Raw genomic sequence first — 22,846 nt, forward strand, 5'->3', positions numbered from 1 at the left:
CTGTGGCAGCCTCTGAGTCTTCATATACTCATGAATAGTCCTAAAACACCTGAAGTATCGACTCATGTAAATAAAGCAGATTCCACTAATCAGCATTAAACTTGCCAGCAGTCAGTTAGAACCCAGCATAACTGACTTTGGTGCTTTATAGGATCTTTCATTTGTTAACATTTATTTGTTGAATTCTGTGCTGTGTCAGGATGACAAGAAAAATCCTGTACTACCTGAATGCATTAGGACACCAAATTCAGCAGACAATGGAAGCAACGTGAAGAGCATCTAGGATGCTTAGTAAGAAGCAAGTTTGCAGCATCTGTCAGTGACTAGTATGCAGCTTGTATTCCTTCTAAAGAAAAGATCAGAGGAACACACTCACCTTATCTGGATGAACTACAAGCACTGCTTTCCTGTAGTACTTCTTTACTTGTTCAGGAGTCACAAGATCTGCCATGCTGACTGGTTTCCACTTATTTTCCCCTTCCCAAAGCACTGTATGAAGAGTGGATATTAATGCTCTGATATTTCTCTCCTTTCCTTCAATCCATTCAAGAATCTGTGAAAAAAAGAACATATAGCACTGAATAAAGCACTGTAAGCATTCCCAGTCTGTCTAGAGACATAACCTTCACTCTGTACAAGACTACAAGAGTAAGACTCAGGTACAGTTGTCTCGTTGCATTAGCCCCTGTGACCAAGTGTCTTACTATATTCTTCTTTCTGGCACCCAGATCATTAGCCACCCAAAGTGAAATTTTGCATCTGCCACTAGGGAGTAACTCATTGTTATTAGTTTATTGCAGATATTGAGTCATTGCAAGAGAAATTACTGAGATGGTTACACATTAGAAAATCCTGTAAAATTAATGACAAGAGAATTGACAGTAACTAAAAACATCTGTTACGATTACCTTAACTCCCAGTCAGGGCACAACACTGATTTACTAAAATTCTTCCCTGATCTGTACAAAAGTTTCAGGTCACATATATTAATAGTTAGTGTTTAGTTAAGTAACCTCTAGGGGTCCACAAACTAAAGCGTTTTTTCAGACATCACCATGAAATTTGATTAGAATAACTGTCCATTTCAGACTTTAAAAGGACTATTCAAGCCTCTGTGATACAGTAATACAGTGTCTTCACTGAATGTTGCTTTACATAATATGAAAATCTCTGTTCTCTATCAGCAATCAGTATGGTAAATAAAAATCTCTATTCCCATTTATTGCAATTTGTGTTAAAAGGTATCCAGGCAAGCTCTCCACACTCTCTTCAGGGTAAGATAACTCTGTGAAAACAGGTTTCAGCATCCCTCAGAATTTCTTTTACAAACTTTTCTAAAGCACCATACAGATGAAAAAACCAAAAATATATTAATATGCGATGTTATCAATGAGTAATACATCAAAAAAAACCTTAACAGCCAACCAGGTAACACTCCAAGACTAGTTCTATAGCCCATCTCCAGAACTGCATCTTTTAGTAATTTCTTAGGACAGCAGTAGCACTTGTTAATGGTAAATGCAAGTTAATGGTCACTCTGGAGACAGCTGTTCTCACCTGCCTGTTTTTTTAAATGTAGTTTTGTATTATCAGCCATATCCATCTTTTCTAAGGAGACCTCTGGAACCGCCCAAGATAAAGAACAATTCTAGCTTCAAGAAATGGACTCTGACAGGAAAAAAGGTTCCTAAAGCCTCCAAGCTTAGCTGAAAGAAACAGAAAATTGCATTCCATCCAAATAATTTTTGTGCTATTGTCACCGCTGTTTCATTGCCAACCGACTCTTGTTCATGGTAATTAACTTCTACATTCATATGATTTAAATGCAGATAAAATTTCATTCTGCTTTATCAATTTGCTCTGTTAGTCACCGTATCCTTCTGTTCTGCTATCAGCAGTTCTAAGCATAAGCTCAGATTTTCACTTAAGTAAAAAACACTCCTAAACAAACCTTGAGTTTCAAGGGGTCCATATCTTTAGACATTTCTTGTTTCCTCATCTCAGCAATGGTCTTTGGTCCCTTTTTATCAGATTTAGCTGAAAACCCTTGATTAGATAAGAGATCCTCAAAGTCATTTTCTGAAACTTTTGGCTTTTGACCTATGGAAGAAATAAAACATGAAATGAAAAGTTACATAGGGGAATACATTAATGGGGGAAATACACTGCACTTAGATACACCTGTATGACATTTCTCAATACCATAATAATATTCTTCAGTGGCTTGATAAACTCCACAAGACTAACAGAAGGACAGGAATAAAAGGATCATTGACAAGCTTTCAGCCCAGCAAAACAAATAATGGCATTTATGTGACTATTTGCATGTCTTCCCCACCTCCCCACCCCCCAAAAAAAATGAGCAGATTTGAGGGAGTACCCATCTACCTATTCACAATTTTGGAAAAGGTTCGATTTTTCCACTATAAAGTAATTTTAACTGCTGAACAGCAGTTTGTCAAATGACCATATGCTTCATACTCTAGTCAGAAGTATGTAGTCAACATTTAAGTATGCCGAAACTTAAAAATACCAATAAAATATCAATGAAATACCAGTATCAACAGTCATTATAGAATCAACAAATTTCAGAGAACTGTAGAATAACTGAATTCTGAAGAGGCCTCTGGATGTCACAGAGTCCAGTCCCCACTCAAAATAGGGACAACTAGCTAATTTCTCAGGTCCTTGCCCAGTTAAGGTCCACCTGTTTTCAAGAATGAGGAATCACAACAACCCTTGTCCCCTTTCAGCATTTCATCAAGCTAAAGAAAAATGGCATTTTCTTCCCTGTTCTCTAATCAGATTTTCCTGTGCTGCAACTCACACCCACTGCCTTTACATCGTGCCCATCTCTTTCCAGATACAGATCAAAAGAATAACTTCAACTTACGGAAGTACCTGATGTTCATTTGTATGTCAGTTAAATAAAGGGAGGCATAATCCTAGTATCAACACACCAGGAAAATATTTTTTTCCAAGAAAGTTAATGTAGATGACCCCCTGCCCATCCCTGTACCTCTAGGTTTGCCTGTTCAGTTGGAACATCTTACAGGACTGGTTCCAAGAATGATCCCACCTGCTCCCATCCCCACCACTGTTTGAAACACAAGAATTTCCAGTAAGTTTAACCTTAAACTAAGACTGGCTACTATTCTTCAGCTAGGAAGAATGTTGCATCATTTTACCGTATGTATCACAAGTGCCATTATAAGCAATGGTTTCAGAAAACTTACCAAAGCTTGGGGTTCTGACTCCTCTTTCTTCTCGTCCTCCAATAACACTGAAGTTTACTGTATAATTTGGTTTAGCTGCTGTGCTGGTTTTAGGCTGAGATTGCCATGAAGTAGTTTGTGGTTTTGTGGATTTCTGCCACTGATTTCCCAGCTTCTGAGATGGAGCAGTCTTCTGACCAAAGCCACCAGTCAAGAGTCCACTACTGGAGGAACCTAACGATAAATACTAAATTATTTGTTCAGCTCAGTATCTGCCACCTGTTTAATACAAGACAGACAGTTTTGTCTTGACACCTAACATACTGTTATGTTACAGTGATATCACTAAACAAGAGAAAGTGTAACAGAAAAGTATAACAGAAAAGTGTAAAATGAAGGTAAGAGTCTCATTAGCAAGTAACTTGGATGGCAGGAGCTAGAGCCATTACTGAATTCATTACACTTCGACTTCTGTTAATAAGCAGAGGACACTGAAAAAGTAATCATACGATCAAGAAAGTGTAAGATAAATAGTATTTTAAAGTGCATGCTTTCAAAGTCTAGTAATTTTCTGCACTACCGTTTAAGAAAGATGAGATTATTCTACAGCAACATTAGCAGAGAATGTTGCACATGAGCAAAAAATCATTGAAGCCTGCAGGAGATACCGTTGTAATCACCCTTGTGTGATCTATAGGCCTTTATCAACAAATACTGATTAAATTATTAGCATCCCATTTCCCTTCATTAAACCAGTATGAATAACACTGAGTGCTGTGAAACTGAGAAAAGGCCCTGTGCGTTCTTCCAAGAGTAGCAGGTGAAGCTGCTAAGCAATGTAAAGAAACTGAGCAGAATAAAGCCTCAACCTTTTATTTTTCAGCATTTTGTCTCATTGATGAGAATAAACATGGGATTTCTTTTTTTTTCTTTTAAATTCTAAACCAAGCTACCATTAAATTGCCCTTGGCTGACTTCCTTTGGAAAGACTCCTAGAAACTCAGTTCCCTTGACATGTTGCTTTTATATCTGGTATATACCCATCACAGGATAAAAATAGCATGGCTGAATTTAGATACATCTAGATTTTTTGGAAGAGAAACATTTTATACCACACTTACGGTATCCTAAAACAGAATAAGACCTCTTCATGACAGAAGAATTCCCTAAAAATGACAGAAGATGAATTCAAGACTAGTGGCCAAATATGGTTACACATCTGAAGCCTGCCAGAAAGTATAGTATGAATGAAATATTAGCACTTCAAAAGAGAAGTCTTTATCACTTGGTCTTGAATAACGAGCTTATGATCCCATCTCATTATTTCTTGAAGGAAGGTGAATTAGTATTTGCATCTCCACTTACATTATTAATCAGCTGATGATTAACCTGACTTTCAGCTAAAACACATCACAAGCAAGTTTAAACTTGGTTTTACTTCCCACCCCTTTTATTCATCCTACAGCCTCAGAAAGAAAACACACAAGCTTGTCTGTGTATACAAATCAACATGAACTGTTTTCTCTTTCAGCTCCTCAGCTCTCTTGATAGCTTTCTTTTATGGCTGCTGCTCTTATTTATAACAGCTTACACAAGAGGATGTCTTCCCCAGGGCCATGTATAGCACACCATATTACCTCTAAATACCATATACCTCTACACCTGGTAAAACCTAGCACTGCAGTGCAACACCTGATAAAATCTAGGATTGCAATGTTTTTTCATGAAAGCACACAACTGCATGGTCATCTCAGACTTCAGTCACTTCTAATTGTGAAATTTACAGAAAAACAAATCCCTGTTACTAGTCAGAGTACATGACCTCACACACTGAAAAATAATCTAATTCTACTACTCTTTCAAGGAATTCTACATTCATTATTTCAGTGTTCAAGGCCAACCAATTCCTCCTGTAGGACAAGCAAATGTCTCACTATTATCAGTAACTTTCAGCACCACACTCCCACTTCCTGGTACAAGATCATTCCTTGAAGAGTGTGAGAATATGAACTATCACAGAACACTACTGGTATCCTACCAAAAGCCTAATATACTACTACTAACTACATTTAGCTATTGTTTGTTTTCTGCTTATATAGCACTCCCGATTAAGCAGCTTTCGCTCTCATAACTTTTATTCCACAGTAATGACTTGTATGTGAAGACCAAAAAAGTCCTATGAAAAATACAATAGTCTAAACTCCAGTTCTTACAATTCCCAGAAAACGTAGTTCAAGCCTCAGAAGGTTAACTAGAAGGTTAACTCTTAAATGCAGTCATTTTTCCTATTGAAAGTTAACTAAAAGAACTAATGAACTGATCTAAATCCTGCTAAAACCAGTACAGTTTCTTGCACTGGTTAAGCGTGAGCTATACCTACAACTCCAAGTCAAAGATAATTTCTTTTCTACTGTTACAGTATAGATTTAACAAGTCCATATTACCCTTAATTATTGAGCTAGAAAGTTTTTGTAGATTATTTTACTACTGAGCTACCTTATTGGTACTGCTTCAACACTAGAATTTCGTGAGTAATTACAAACAGGCAACACAAAAGAAGTTGAACACTGTATGTTACTTCGTGTTTATTCCACCAAGAGAGCGAAAATTTCAATACACATGGTAACTGCCAAGGCAAAAGGATAAAACTATCAGCTTCAGGCTAAAGGAAAAGCACATTTCTGCAATTCTGCAACTCAGCAACTACAGACTGTTCCAAATCATTCGTTGGATTTCTGGTGGCTAGTCAGATTTAACAGTGACAAATCATCCATTTGCTATTATGGCAGTGAGGTCCTAAAATGCAAGGACCTGTGCTCTTTTTATTGCCCTTAGCTTTTCTGCTGTTTAAGAATGCTGCAGGGCTAATTTCTGAGTCTGGGGGTAAGTGTCAAACACTACAAGTGTTAAACTACGACGTGTCTCATCTTCCATAACCTCTTGTGCACACCACTGCAAACTGACAAATGTTCATAATGCTCATGGTATTCCTGTGCAAGTATGGGCTTGATTTGTGTTCATACAAACATGACAGATTTGAGTAGCACAGTATGAAGGCATACTGAACTCAAAGAAGAGTACTGAATATAACTGTCACTTTGTAACTAACAATTTAATCAAGTTTTCATTTATATCCTTCACAGCTAAATTAATGCTAGATAAGAAACCTCATGCTGTTACTGGATCAGCAACCCCTTGTTTTCCCTACCTTCTGCAACTAGATTCTGAAGCAACAAGTATTTTTACTGTTTCTAAATTACAGCTCTGGTTATTTTCTGAAATATTACTCTGGATGTTTCACAAGTCTCTCTAAAGATTCAATGTTGTTGCGTCTGCTCTCAGCAACTACCTCAAGCTGGTTGTTAACAATTAGAAGAAAACACTTTCCTTTATATAAGCTGTCAGTTAAATTTTTTGTTACATAAAGCAAATCAAACTGTAAAGGCCTTAAGTATAGTCTTAAACATAAGATCTTACCTGGAAGACCAGATCCAAGATTGGCAAGATCAGCAAAAGGATCAAAGTCTTGAGATTTAGCCTGGCTGAAAGACAGACCTGAAGACACACTTGACTGACTGCCTGTGGTAAAAGCTTGACCTGTATAATAAGAAAACATATCACGTACTTGCTGTTCTTTGGAAATTGAGAGAATGAATAAAAGTACTATTGCCACAACACCTTGTGTAAACCTCCCCAGCATTCTGCTCCATGACACCTTTTACCACAAGAATCACCATTACTATGGACAACTGAAACTATTTGGTTCCTCTGCTTTGAACTCAAACACTAGAGAAGTGCCTTACTTAAGGAGGCATTTAAGCAGAAGAGCACAGAGTCCTTCAAGCAACAAAAGGCATGAAGACATGTTCAGCAGTTTCAGGTGATTAAACTGACCAAGTCTGAAATATTCCTTATTCCTTCTAATGTAAGGGTTTCATCTCATAATACCTTCAAAAAGAGGCTTCAACTGTGGTGACACAACATTGCTGGATGCTGAGGAATCTGCCCAAGAATCCCATCCACCTAAAAGATCTGGGTGACTCGTAGAAGATGGTACTTTAGGTGGCTCTGGTGTCAAATTCCCTACAACAGAAAAAACACAATCTTTTGACTATTCTTTTAAGAAAACCATCACAACAGTGGATATTTTGCCAATACCAATAGGACTACGAACCAGATTGTCAGCTATAATGGCCAACTACACGGCTTGCTTAAATTTCTCCATATTACAGTCAAGCAGTCTTAAGCAGGCCTCAGAAGGGTTTAACCACTGGAATTCCTTCATTTGTACTTGAAACATCCCATGCACTTCACAGAAAGGATATTTTCATGCACCAGCAATGCTATGAACTATGACTAGCTAAGGGATGGCACGCTGTTGTTCCTGACAACACAGTAGGTAACCAGAAATCAGCAGTGCTTCATCAAGTGGTGCTCCGTATCACTCAGCAGTCTAGGTGCTACATAGGTGGATCCAGTTTACTTCAAACTGCAGGTTTGCCTACCCCAGGCCTCATGTGACAAAGGGAGCTCTTGACAAACTGATACCCCCTTTAGGTTAAATACATGAATGAAAGCATATGGTTAAAGAGCAGGATACAGGAAAAGTGCTCTCTTCTGGGAAAAGACTGAGAATTACTTGCTCCATGGAAAAAGCCGTTTCTCTAAATGCAAAGCCAGACCACCACGCCAACTGCAAACAGACTAAGAAACAGTCACATTCAAAGGATGCAAGGGTGCTTCCACTAACTTCTGGAGTCACATCCAACACAGGATTATAACTTTCACCCCTGCTGCTTGCAAACTATTCCACCCTCTCTCACACACAGTATGAGGCCAGCCATCCTCAGAGTGAGAGGTTCTAGGTATGGAACACTCAAAGCTTCAGGCCAGCTCCGTGCATTCTGTTTGAGCACAAGTTTCAGAGACACAGTGAAGCAGGGCTGCTTTTCAATGTAACCACCCCTTAAAGTGCCATGACAACAGTCAGTGCTAAAGGAGAGGTGACATTTCATCAAAACCTGTATGTTTAGTGGTGCTTTAAGACATTTCGAAGACCGAGAGTTCGGAAAGCTACCCTTACACAGATACTGCCACTTTTATATTTTGGATGTTTTCACTACTACATCATGGCTTTTCACCTCTCAGCTTCTCAACTTCACATTCTGAATATTGATACCAGATCACAGAAGCCATTTTATCTTATTTGAGTTTAGAAATTTGCTGTACCAGATGACACTCCCAACACTAAGCAGGCCTTGAATTAATATTAGAATTGATTTTAAGCTAGAAGTAATTTTAGCTTATTATCTCTGCTATTACAAGTTTTTTATAGGGCATGGAGAAATGAACCACCATATACATTAACTATGGTAAAACCAAGTTGAGAGAAGTAAGAATAAAGTCAACTAAGCTAAATGCATTCTGAAAGATTGAGAATACACCAGGGTAATCAGGTGTTTTATAACTGCTGGCATAAGAGCAGTCAAGTTCACCACCTCCCCCACCCTGAACAAAGCAAGGAACAGCCTACTGCTATGTACAGCAGTAAACGCACTATGAATAGTACAAGCTCACATACATCCACTACACTTCCATCAGAAAAATCTGAAACAATGGAATACAGCAACATACTGAACAGAGATGTTGTTCCTCCTGGAGCTGTTTATTATTATGCTATACTATTTCTAGTTGTACAACTTGGGCATTACAATAGATTTTTAACATCAAGAAATAGTATTATACATATTCTGATGAGGCTGACAGGACCACTTGCAGAATCTTTTGGTTTTATAACCTGGCACACTAGACTTCGTACAGACGCATCAAGATAAAGTAGCAGAATATCTAAAGAAAGGCTAAAACATGAAGCATAGCTGAATATTCCAGAAGCTGAAGTAATTGAGATACTGGGCAATCAGATGCATTCCTATTTGTCCCTTAGGTTCTTCATTAGTGTATTTATAACCCTTATCCATACAGCAGCAAGCCACTGGAGGTCAGGGCACAGTTCTTTACTAACACTGCTCAAACCAAGCTAAAATGTAAAAATAAGATGGTGGTAATCAGATGACACTTTCCAGTTTCCCAAAATAAGAGACCCGTGTTTCACTATATCCTACGCACAACTTCACATAAGGTTTTCTTTATTTAACTCATCTCTACAGGAAATCCTTTAATCACAGAGGACAACAGGATTTTCTGTGAACTAAGAGGCTGGTTTAGTATGATGCAAGGTTTTTTAACCTTGTCTAAAGCCTGACTGAGAACACAGTTGTCACAGAAATTAACTTCTACTCAGGAGAAGATTACACTGGTCATTGGGTTTCTTTTGATCACCTTCCACATCTCCTACTATCTTTTGTCAGATCATTCTGATACAGGGAAATACATGCCTGACTCAACTTGCATTAGAGATGACCTGCTAGTTTCATATCCAAATGATTCTCAAAATGCTCATTGAACAGATATCTATTAAACAAAAATGGACACGTCTTCAGCTTTTGATAACAGCTTGCTTTTGCAAGTGTGGCCACTTAAAAGCAGGTTACAAATTCTGAAGTGAACAGTCATTCCACCTAATAGCTTCTCTGCCAAATTATTACAGCTCTTCACAGAAAATTAAATTACCTTGTTAACACACTGCCATTTAGGAGCAACTGCTCAACATTTTCTTATTAGAAGACAGAATTCCTTAACAGACTGGATATTCTTTAAGATCTATCTTTGCTACAAATTGAAATTACATTTCAAAACTCCCATCCTTTTATATTTCAAGCCACATTGAGAATTACAACCCTCGAATTCCAATTCTTGAACTTGTGTTCACTGAAAACAGCTTTTCTCCTAGTATATATAGATGCTTAGCAACTGTTTACTGCTGAAGAAAACTTACCACTAACATTTTTTTCTAGATGTTTATTACTGCTGCAACAGTAGATTCATGGCTGAATATTGACAGTGGTTTCCTTGAGGTTGCAGATACACATTTAGAGAGTGGAAATTCACATTTAAGTCTTTTTCCGATTTAAATTTAGTACATAAAATGGTTCTCTGATGTAGGGATTGGAGCACCTCTGGTATGAGGATAGTCTAAACGTGCTGGTATTGTTAAACTTGGAAAAGAGGAGGACTGAGGCTGGGCAGTCTTATCAATGCATATAAATGCTTAACAAGAAGAAATAAAGACTGAGCCACATTCATCTAAGTGCTGTCCAACGGAAGGACAAGAGGCAACAGGCACAAACTGAAACAGTTTCTTCTGTAAGTAGTCAAACACTGGCGCACGTACCCCGTAGAGGTTGTAGAGTCTGCATCCCCAGAAATAAAACAAATTGGCAAGGCCATGGTCCTTAGTGGCCTGCTCTGCTTGACCCTGCTTTGAGTAGGCCAACTAGATAATCTCCAGAGGTCCCCATCTCTGGAGTGGGACAGATTTTGGCTGAGATGATGCTCCACGGACCAATACTGATCAAATCCTCTAATGAACAGGAAAAAATTATCTGTTTGGTTACCTCATGCACTGACAACAGTGTCCTAACTAAAAGTTGCATAAAACTGACAACTATACAAGTACACAACTAAAAAAAAATACAGCTGTTACTATTTATAGGATAGAACAAAATTGTTGCAAAGGAAGCAGCAAGTGGGATTTCTCAGCAGAATCAGCCACAGCTGGAATATAATATAATATAAATACATTACAAAGCAGGCAATCAGCTAGTTAACCTTGCATTTTTTGAGGGAGAAGCCCTCATTCTCAGCCAGGCAAATACTGCATCTTTCTTTTAATCCCGTTTCCCTGTAGCTAACACTCAGACTGCATCACCCTGCAGGGTGACTGCAGGGTCAAGTAGACCAACTATCCAACAAGGAGAAGCAACTCAAAACCACATGCAGTATGCTCTGGGAAGACACTCTTGGATTCAGGGCAAGGAATGCAATACCAGCATTCCTAACTACCTCCTATTTATATGTGTGGATCTGTAGTGGTGGCCTCTAATGAGAGGCCTGGACTACGCTGTGCTGGACACAGCCAGCTCCAGCAGACCCACTGCAGGACACAGCTGAGTCCCTCAGCCAGGATAGGGGCGCCTCTGGGAAAACACATGTAGAAATGATAAAAAACACTGCAAAGCAGCTGTAACAGGAGTGAGAAAAGGATGAGAAACAGCCCTGCAGACCCAAAGGTCAGCAGAGCAGGAGGAGGAGGAGCTCTGGGTGCCAGAGTAGAGATTCCCCAGCAGCCCATGGTGAAGACCAGTGGAGCAAATATCCACACAGCAGCCTATGGGGGACTCCATACAGGTGGGCATTGCCTGGATGAAGCTGCAGCCCATGGAGAACTGCCCATGCAGCAGCAGGCTCCTGGTAGGAGCTGCAGCCCCTCAAGGACCCATGCCAGAGCAGTCTGTTCCTGAAGGACTGTATCCTAGAGACCCATCTTGAGAGACTATCCCTTGGGAAGAGCCTACACAGGAGCAGGGGAACAGTGTGGGGATGAAAGAGGAACAGAGAAGAGCTGTTACAGACTGACCACAACTCCCACCCCTGTGGGGAAGACCCACGCTTTTTTTTGAAAGGCACATTTAAAAAGCATCCTTTCTGGCTCTACCACTCCACCATTTTTGCAAGGTTTCTTTTTGAAGAATGAGGATGCTTAGCAGCTCTATTTAGTAACACTTTGGAAATAATGTGCTTAGGATAGAGATATGGGAAGGCCAAATATACCAAAGCTTTTTGTTTAAAGATTAATAGATTTTAAAATAAATGCATGAGGAAAAGGCTTCACCAAGAATACATCAGAGAAATTAAGTGAAACAAGATTAAAGTATTACATAATGTACTCCATAAGTATATTACCAGACTGCATTCAGGTCAAGGAGGTCCAAGCTAGCCTCAGCTTGCATTTTAAGAACTGGCTATATTATAACTTGACTTGCTCATTTCTTTTCCAAGGCTTCAAGAAAATCTTTAAAATCTGAATACAATCAAACTAGCCATCTGGTATCTAAAAAGTAAGTTTGCTGGTGTTTGTATACCCTCAGCAGTAAGAGCTCTCAGAGGAAACGACTGCTCCTAACAGAAGGTTAGCAATGCTAGAAATCCTCTCATCATAAATATTAGCATGACATTACACAGGACATGTTAACTTGGTGCATTCATATTCACATTCCCAGAACATGAAGCTAATTAAAACAGCCGTCACAACAAGTGGATCTATTAAGGCATTAATCCACCTTGACTAAGCTGAAAGACAAATGCACAGAGCAGCACAAACTGCTGAGAAACAGAACACCAGAAGCACACTTACCTAAATTCAAGAAATCTGAGCTGGAAGAAGGCGGAAGTGAACTGTGTGCAGAAGGAACTGTATTAGATGTAGATGTTGAAGTTGGATTAAGGAAGTCCCCAAAGAAGTCTGGACCAGACAAGGCTTGATTGTCTGAACTTGATGACATTGTGAATGGGTCAAAAGGATCAGCTAAAAAATAAGCAGGGAAAAAAAAAAAAAAAAAAGAAAGAAAAAAGAGAGACAAATTTTAGAATAAGCAAAGTTGATAAAGCCTTAGCCCTCCGGGGGTCAGACAAAAATCAGAGCTCGTGCTGATAACTGCAGCAGCCTTCTGAGAATTTTTCATGGCAGAGTCACCACCTGTCCCTTTCCTTTAGACATGCTTTCACGTTGGTACAAGTATTTCAGCCATATACAATATGAACAGCTATGCTTTCAAACACAAATCCCTAGCAAGACTGCACATATTCAATAACATTGTTAATTTCATCCACATAAGCCACCTTAAATTTGTGTGACCAACTGCATAAAATAGAAGAATTACATTTGTTAAATGCTCTATAATGTCAAATCTCTGAAGAAATTAATCAAAACAGACTACTAAACTACTAAAAAGTACATCAAGCAAAACATTCATACTACCACTTTGACTCGAAGGCATTGGTGACTGTGGGGCAGAAAGCGCGTCAGCCCAAGAGTGAAAACCAACAGAAGCAAGGCTTTCTACAGGTCTCTAGTGATCACAGTGAAGAAAAAAAGTAATTGGAAGAGTATTTATAGTATGGGGTAACATGTGACTGTCAGCTGGAATTACGGCTTGTGATCCTCCCGTTTCTGCTGCCCCCTAGGGTCAAAATCCTGAAGAGCCCAGGGACTCCTGCCCGATTCAGAAGCTGAAGAGAAGGAGCAATCCTGCCACAGTGCCCTAGCACATCCAGGGGTGATGACCACGTTGTCCAAGACTCAGTACTTGAGTCTTGAGCATCACTTCAAAAAACCAAATCCTGAACTGTCATCAAGCTATCTGCTATAGCATCGTGGGTACACAAAACCTCAAATACAGGTTTGATACAAAACCAGAAATAACACAGTGGCCAAATATTCTTACTTCTGTATCTCTTATCCAATTCAAAAGTAGTTAGATACACATATGACTACTGTCCAGGTGTTTCATGGAGAAAGGCATAAAGAAGAAGAAGAAAAAAAAAAAAAAGCCATAAGGCTTCTCTTACAGACTTTTGCTTATGTAAAAAGAAGGTAAATTGGTTTCACATTGACCACAGTGATGAAAATCAATACTGAACTGCTTCACAATAAAGTAGTATTTGAAATAACCTAAATTCTCTACAAAAATACTCTTCAGCTGTATGTAGGTTAAAGTTTTTAGAGCAAATGAAGTATTTAATTACCTTTGTGCAAATAAGCTAAACCTTCCCAGATTCTTTGACTAACATCCTCCAAAAATCTGTTAAATGCAGGCAGAGAATTGCTACTCCCAAAAGTTTAGTCATGTGACAATGACCCAACTATCCACTGGTAAGAGGAACAGAACCTCTAAACTAAACCACCTTGTTTTAAATATCAAATACCTAGCAGTGTGTAACATTCTCTTTCAGGGTACAGACCTGCCACCATCATCAGTAAATCCAGCAAGAAAACACTTCCTAGCAGCATGCTACTGGTCTGAACAAGTAATCTACAGGATTTCCAGCTCCCTAGCACTCTTAAATGATTAACACTCCAAAATCCCACACAGACGTGTGACCTAAGCAGCACAGCTCTGTACCACATCTAATGCTATTGCTTATATAAAGTGCAAGAAAGCAGAAATTCATTAGAATCATATACCTGAGCATGAGAAGTTATTTCCTCATGGATTTAGAAGAGGATCTGGCATGTGATGCTTGTATGAAATTTTTTAGGACTATAGAATCTCCTTTACATTCAAAATTTGACTCTTTTCTGTTTACATGGTTTAAAGCTAATAGGATATTGGCAATATAACAAAAATTTCTCTCCATGCAGTAAAAGCATCTATTTTATGCAGATTCTTGCTACAGACCAGTATGTCTTCACTGTACTGATGAAAACATGGTACTGGTTTCCTAAGCACAATGCAAGCAGCAGTTTTCACCTGTTGGCCAGCCAGAGTACTGATGTTAAATTTACATACCTGAAGACATGGCTGCTGCTGAAGATGTACCCTGAGTAGCAGCTGGACACTGACTGCTGAAAAAGAAATCTGTTCCTTGTCCAAGAAGATCTCCAGTGGGCTCTTCTGAAATCTGTGATGCGTTACCCACAAACAGATTGTTCAACAAGTCCGCATTACTTGATGAAGAATTTGTTTCTGAGACAGGTTGCTTCTGCTCTAGTGAAATATCAGAGTCTAGTCCCAGTAAGTCTACATTTTCCTCAGGAAGAGATTTTTGTAATGGTGCAGATGGAGCTTCAAAATTGGCTTCAAAAAGCAACTCTCCTTCTGGAGTAATAGAGTCTTTTTCATCAACACTTACTGCACTTTCTTCACTTGGAAATGTAGGGAATTCCTCATCTGAAGGCTCACTTTCCTCCCTATCATCAGACAGTTGAACACGATCATTTTTAGATGAACTGTCCTCTATTCCACTTTCTGGACTTTTCCCTTCTTGAACAAAAAGAAACAACATCTTTAGATTACCAGGATTCTTCTGCCAACTAGAATAAGACAGACTTAAATGGTAAGATCATATGAGGTCAATCCTTAATTAATCACACGTCACAAAAGAATTGATTAAAAAAAAGAATTAACTGATGCCGACCACCTCACAGGGCAGGCAAAGGGGCAGCTCACTACCACATTTGCTACTCTGCAAGGGCAGGTATTGCGGATTTTTACCAAATGAGACTGACTTGGACATTCACCTCAGAACACCATACCACTCATGGCTTAGAAGATTACTCAGTAACTGCTGCATTACTCAGTGATAGCATTCAATGACAGCATAAGCAGTTACTGATGTTTTTGCCATCAAAGCACATCCCAGAAGGAGGACTTCCACACGCACTGTAAAGTTAAGTTTTCTCAGCCCACATGCACCGATACAGAGCCCACTGGCTAGTCTACTTTTCCTGTTCCTCAGCCATCCTAAGTGGGGCTGTGGGAATGCAAAGGCTTCCTTGCAGACCTATAAGGTCAAGAATTTTGCAGAAGAAGAAAAATTTGGCTCAGCATTTAAGTTATACAGAATACCAAAAACCATTACTTGGTGTTTATCCAAATGAAATGGAATGGCCACCTGGGAACCTGCAGAGCTCACTCTTTAAATAGTTTTCTCTCATGTTCTGCTGAAATAGTGACTTTTGCTGCATAAGGCTTAAGCACTCATTGGAAGGTGTACAAGACAACAAACATACAACAGATAGTTAATTCAGAGGAAAACATATACCTTTCCAGTCCAGAGAATGAAAGAAGTTATTTGCATCAGTACTACTGCTGTGTGGGGATTCTGTATCAGTAGGCGCACTTTCTGAAGACTGCTCTAGCTGGGATGCTTCTGCTTCATATTGTGCAGTTGAACCTGGTTGCCTAGGCAGCTCCGGTTTCCCTGTAACACAGATTTTAAGCCAAAACCCTTAGAGACAAACTTCTAAAACTCAGTCCTGGTCCTAGCAGTTGGCTAGCCTACAGCAAGACAACTGTCTCAAAGTATCTATTGCTCTACAAAGCCAAAGTCATGCTCCCAGTCCCATTTGAAATTAGCATTATTAACTTTGTTTCAACTTCAAAAGCTGGTAAGACTACAACATTTAATTAAATCAAACTCACAGCAAAACACTGAAATATTTTATTTACATTTGCAGGAAAATGTAATTAACACCTCACTTTTAACAATCATACCCTAGAATACGCAAGAGCTATGTATGAACAATGTCTGCAATAAGGAACAGAATATCAGAAAACAGCAAATGCAGCTATAGGGAGAGCACAGAGTATAAAGCCAGAGAAGAACACGGATTTGTTAAACATCTCAAAGGAATTAAGTAATACACCATGTTGCTGCAATTAATTACTCCTTACATTTCTCATTTTACTGAGATCAGATATTAAGTGACTCTTGCGTAAGACTGAGTTGTGTTGAGTTACCTACTGCTGTATCACCTCTCAAAAAAGGAAGTTTCCTCAAGGCAAGTAAGAAGACTCCCTGAATTAGTAAGTGTACATACACTCTTTGCAAATAATGGAATGAATGCCTGGGAGAAAGCTATTTGTCTAAATCTAAAAGCCAAACTGTTAGAGTACTTTTTCACTCTCCTTCCACATACTCAGCTATAGTTTACAAAGATGCTGAAAAAAATAGTCTGCCTCAGAAAATAGATATGAATGATCATGATTAATGAAAAAGTGCAAATTCAATTTTAATAAGGGAAGTGTTATAAAACCAGTTATAAAACACAGCATTTGTTCTTGTCCTATTCCCTTCCCACCCGTCTTAAGAAGTATTTTCAGTGGAATTTGAAACCCTTACATTTCAATTTGTAAATCAGAAAATGAAAGTGATTTAAAAAATAAGACTCATTTTTACAGATCTGCATTATCAGTGAAGCATCTTAACTTTAGTGAGATGAGAGTTGTGTTCAGATTTTTTTTTTAAATCGCTATAATCCAAGTTAAATAGAAAATTACCTAAATAATATGAACCAAACATATGATTCTACAAAAGCATGTAAGACAGCAGTAACCACCTTGTAGCAAAAGAAACATAATTAAGATGCACCATATTAGGGGCAGAAAGGAAGAGCTCATGTATGGTATACTAAAATCACTACAGTAATCTCCATCATGCTTTTAATTCTGGAAGCAAAGAGAAGGCTTAAGGGTCTTAATGAAAATATCAAAGCTAATTACTGATACCAGAAGAAGAAAGATACTGAACAATATTGACTGGAATTAATGAAGGCATCTACAAATGAATCACAGAATATGTAGTATTAAAAAAAAAAATTAAACATCTGCTAGACCACATTAGAAGTTTAGAAATCGAATTACAGCATTACTTGGCTGTACACAAAGATCTCAGTAAAATAATTTTCAGTTAAGACCATTTGTGAGGAATGCTTAGATGATTTTAAGTGAAATGATAATGGTATCAGTTTAGCCAAATATAGATCTTTCAAGACGTGTTGCCTACAAAACCTGGCTGTCACAATTTTATTTGCTACAATCCCTGCAAGTAGCATATTCATAGCTTTAAAGCCAGCAAATGTAATGACAGTGGAAGACAGACAAAGATAATTATGATCCATTATTAAAAGATAATTCACACTTATTCATACAAAGCAAATTCTTAACTGATATTTACAAAAAAAACCTTTTAGAATTCTTTCACTTAGAGGAACATCAGAAATGAAAGAAAACACTTCAACACCAAGTACATTAGAATCTTTGTCATATTCTCTAGTTTTCCAAGAGATTCATTACCGAATTTGGATAAAATCTCTTGTTGTTCCTCTCGGGTGGAGAAAAGGATCTTGGGATTCAGTCCCTTTATATTCATGTTATCCCACGGTGGCTGTTCACAGCTAGGTCTGTCTCTGGGCTCTACCTCTACTTCCAGATTGACTTGAAACAAATCAGGGTATTTTTCTTGTATGTCACAGGCATCCAGATCATACCTGGAAATATGCATACAAGTAGAGTGTTGATACTGACAAATAGCTTGATTAAACTGACTGAAGTCCAAGGCAAAACTTCAAGAAAATTAGTATAAGGCTTAAAACATGCTATATTTGTTTACTTTTCCCATATAGTTTAAATGGGTGGTATTTTGGTACATGAACAAACCTTCAGTTTCCTTGGGGTAAGAAAACAAAAGAATCTTACTGCAGTCAAAGTAATTTCTTTCTACACTGACTATATTCGCGCCCTGCCACATGTTGGCTTGGCAGGTTAAACAGTTAAATAAAACTTCTTCCAGTCTCCTACAAAAACATGTAAGCAAAAACATACTTGGCAAATTTCACTGTGGTGGCATTTCGGGGCACAAAACCTGTGTGGAACTGGATCTGAAACATCTTCATTGAAGCCATCTGTTGAAAACAAGAAATACAGGGAAACTGTATAAATACATATGAACAGTACACACAGTGTCATGCCTTTACTGTAATGTAAAATACTTTCAGAATTCAAGTATTTTAAAGTGGTTCTTTTGCTGCTATCTCTGTTTAATTCCAGGTACACTTCATCATGAGAGATTGAAATGCAGGTTCAGACAGAACACAGATAGATCAATTTCTACCAGAAAGACAGCAAAGTACCTTGAACCATACACATCTCATCACTAACCTCAAACAGGCTATTGGAAGTCTGTTAAGTATTTTCAGACCCTGTTCTAAACACTGAAACTGTGTGATCCTTATTACTTTTCTAAGTAACATACACTCGGAAAAACACCAATCAAGAAATATGTCATATATAAAGGAATTGATTCAGAACAGTTTTAAACACAGCACACTTAAAAGGACGCTTAATAAGATATGCAAAGAGTTGTTGTTCTTTGTAAATTCTCAAGTCAGACATTCATCCCAGCCAGATCATAGGGCTTTTCTAAACTGATTCATTACAACCATTCAATTTTCCCAACTCTTTCTTCTGCTGACAAAAAAAGCTACTTTCATTATGCCTGATCAGCGTGTAAGAGTCCAGAAAATGCTACTGTAGAAGATTCATGTAGCTCCTGGTCTTGCACAAATCCACATTACAGCAAAGTGATAAATCCACAATGTATTTGTTCCCTGTCTTCAGTACAACACATGTGGAATAGTCTTGCGAGTCCTTACAAAGCAAGTAATACAATAATAGTCTAGGAAATACAACATAATAAAACTAAACTATGAAAGCTTTCCTTGTAAATGAGCATTTATTGAACATCATAACCAGAAGTCAAGTAACAAGCAAAGTGTTGCCAGCACATTGAGGGAGGTGATCTTACCCCTCTATCCAGCATGCATGAGCACACATCTCAAGTCTTGCACTGAGGAACCCAACACTGGACACAAAAGAGGCGTGGACATACTGAAGAGAGTTTCTCTGATCCATTCATCCCTACCCTGAACTACAAATGAAAACCTGAACACCCTATTAAATCAGTTTTCTTAATCCCCTGCTATGCAAGACATTTCCTAGAAGACTAATCCTAACTAAATCTTCTCTCAACTGTGAGTAAGTGGGCAACATTCACAATGCCCAGATCTAAGCACTTAAGAGCAATATTGAAATGTGGTTGTTGATCTCCATAACATTTCTGCAGAGAGCTTCAAGGGGTAACTTGAAGTATGCAAAACTAAGTACACATTGAATGTTGTTCCACCAAAGCTCCAAACCAGGATCATCAAAAACACTATTGATGTATCATGTGTCATAGCATATGGATGATAAAATTCTAATCTTTTCCAATCCGTGAATAAATTCCAGAGAAACCACATCAAAAAAAACCTATCATCAGAGAAACTGAGGTTGCACAGGGATCGTAAGCCAACCTTGGCTGAATTTTCCCCAGTTGGCTGACTTCCTCAAGGATGACCTTGAAAAATGCACTAGTTGTTTTGGTACATCAGAGAATCATATCACTGAGCTTTCAGTGTTAAGGGCCAGATCTTCCAGAACATCCTAACATTCTGGGGACTTTAAGAGAATCTCATACCTCTGCAACACAACAAAATACCTTCCTACAAAGTAGAAAAAATGGAAAACCATTCATTCCAGTAACAGCTGATATGTATGATTATGCTTGTTTGCCCCATATGTACGGAAACTGTCTGAAGAACCGCCAGATCAATTTCACAGTGCTCCAAGTTAACCTAAGCTTTGCACTACCCCTTCCTATCTTTTCCATGGATCTCCGAGTTTAATTTGGGTTACTATATGGAGGGGGAAAAAAAAAAAAAGCATGCTTCTTTTTTAGAAATTTGAAGACAGGATTCATCAACAAGTTTTGTGATCTTGCAATACATTTGCATCCACAGTTGAATTATAAAAGGAAACATGCATTCTCACTAGGAAAACAAAGACCAGGAAGAAAATCAGCTATAAGAAACCTCAACCTAGCTCTAGAAATAAGAGTACAAAGATTACACGGATTACAAAGAGTATAAATCCACATGGATTTTTCTAACCTATTTATTACAGGCAGTCCCTGAAATTTTACTTCTTTATTGAGTGGTATTTTTGCTTTGGTTGCAGTTTGTGTGAACAGAATTAAAAAGTTCTTGTTGTGGAACCTAACAGATAACAAGCACTGCCTCAAAAAATGGCTAGAGGCTTTCCATGCAAATATAGTAACTATCATTACTGAAGTAATTTCCATAAATGCTTATGAAAGCATCTACTTGCAGAGCACTAAGACTAGACACACTTATTAGGCTTGAAAAGGCCGAATTCCCAAGTGGGTTAAAACCTCACATATTTCTGTGGACAAAGAAAAGCAAATAAATCCATGTCCTTAATGAGATCACAAATACAAGGATGATACAAAGCTGCAACTAGAAAAAGCAAATCCTCCATGTAGGCTGTTAAATTTATCATTACCTTGGCTTGAAGTCGGCCTCCTAGTGTTGACCTCGCATGATAGATCACAATAAGAACATCTCCCTGGACTGTTATACCTAGTGGAATTACTGCTTTCCCATCTTCGATTTTAAACTCCCTGAAGAAAAGATATAGCAACAGTTAATTTCATTGGAAAAAAAAAAAAAAAAAAAAACCCACCAGTGTGTATTACCTTACGTTTAGTTTGGTTTGGTTTCTCCAAGGCCCTCAAATATCAACCCATAAAAATCTGCTTCCCTTATTACGAATGAATTAGCTCTAAATGAAAGCTGCTCCAAAAATAACAAGATTAACAGCTACTTACAGCAGAGCAACAGACAAATTTAGACCCATAGTTCTCAGATCAAATACAGGAGAAACATCTTCAAGGATTGCTCAGAAATGCAAGAGACAGGATAGTATAAAGAAAGCTGTTACAAAGAAAGGTACAGAGAGAAACTGTAGCTGCACTGCTGTGATATGTTAGGAATCCCACTGAGGGACAGTGGAAGAGAAAAGGAAAACACTCCACAGCTGTTTCTGTTCCTGCTGTCTTCAAATTAATTAAACTCCTTACAAGGGTTGGATTTCTAGGAATGCTAGAACCACCTTGGTTGTTTCTCATCTTTCCTCCACTTATTACCATCTACACCTAGTACTGCTAGTACCATTTGCAATTCCTGGGTTCTATGACACTCGCAGACTCCAGAGCTGTACAGAGGCTAACGAGCACCCCTTACAGCTACCATGCCTGAGGGATCCTTACTGTTTCCATGATCAAGGCATGATGTTCATTCAGTACATGTACATCAAGGATCAATCTTCCTAGTTTATACCATGTGGAGTGAGAGGAATGGTCATCCTCACCTCTGCCTCGCAGTGCCCACTGTGCTACCCACTGTCATCTAGGTGGCATCCATTCCCACATCTTCTGAAGGAAAAGGTCCAATTTCCTGTTATAACCACATTGTCTCTTCCCCATGATTTACCTTTCAGTATCAGCTAAAGGGGACAGAGGAGCTGTTCCATACATTAAAGAAGCTTTCTGCTCAACTGGCACACCCAAAATCATGCTTTCTCTTCACAGTAAGGACTTCATATTAAAGTTAGTCTAAAAAAATGGAACATGCTGTTTCATCACAAATTATGTGTACTTACTTCATTTTGTCATATTCCTGGGAGGTAGTGGTTACTCTCTCATCACCTACATAAACTTCACAAAAAGGCCTGCAACCATTACGCTGCTTACTGAAAAGAGGAACAGGAGTCATGATGATTGATCTGATAAGGATGGGCTTGCTGTGAGGAATAATAGGCTCTTCAGCCATCATATCACACATGTATTCGATGTATCTGCCAAAACCAAAAGGTACTAATTTAGTCAGAGAACCAAATACTAAAATGGATGAATTCATAGCTGAGTTACTTCCATTCATATCCAGCCACTGAGCACTGACAGATAACAATATATGACTGGGAACACTTAACAGCACTTCCAGCGAATAGATTTTCAAATTTTACAGAATTTCACAAAAAGAAAGTTAAATAGAAACATGGAGAAATATTTATGATTCCTAGCCAGCCTCAATTTAAGGACAGAAACAGTTTCTGTACAAAATCCTACATCACAACAGAAATATACTGCCCAGAAAATCGAATACAGCAATTCATATGAACTCATCTGCATGTATGTCTCACCTTCCAAACAACTCCAGATACTGCCTTAGGTCTGTAGGTTGACATATGTTAACCTGTGAAACAAACTAGCCA

The 22,846-nt window shown here is 38.4% G+C and overlaps 1 protein-coding gene across 1 annotated transcript in view; it reads right to left on the bottom strand.

The window, feature by feature from the left end:
* Positions 1-22,846, bottom strand: part of GAK (cyclin G associated kinase) — a 51,443-nt gene that overhangs the window by 1,338 nt on the left and 27,259 nt on the right. The window contains exons 15-25 of the mRNA XM_010009150.1: positions 22,235-22,429; positions 21,077-21,194; positions 18,500-18,579; positions 17,972-18,165; positions 14,684-15,157; positions 12,529-12,699; positions 7,164-7,298; positions 6,693-6,812; positions 3,237-3,449; positions 1,952-2,100; positions 377-553 (exon numbers count right to left, since the gene is read on the bottom strand). Coding sequence (XP_010007452.1) covers positions 377-553; positions 1,952-2,100; positions 3,237-3,449; positions 6,693-6,812; positions 7,164-7,298; positions 12,529-12,699; positions 14,684-15,157; positions 17,972-18,165; positions 18,500-18,579; positions 21,077-21,194; positions 22,235-22,429 — 2,026 coding nt within the window. The remainder of the gene's footprint in view (positions 1-376; positions 554-1,951; positions 2,101-3,236; positions 3,450-6,692; positions 6,813-7,163; positions 7,299-12,528; positions 12,700-14,683; positions 15,158-17,971; positions 18,166-18,499; positions 18,580-21,076; positions 21,195-22,234; positions 22,430-22,846) is intronic.

The sequence above is a fragment of the Nestor notabilis genome, unplaced genomic scaffold (genome assembly GCF_000696875.1).
Source record: "Nestor notabilis isolate BGI_N333 unplaced genomic scaffold, ASM69687v1 scaffold22092, whole genome shotgun sequence".
In the NCBI taxonomy this organism is placed as follows: domain Eukaryota; kingdom Metazoa; phylum Chordata; class Aves; order Psittaciformes; family Psittacidae; genus Nestor; species Nestor notabilis.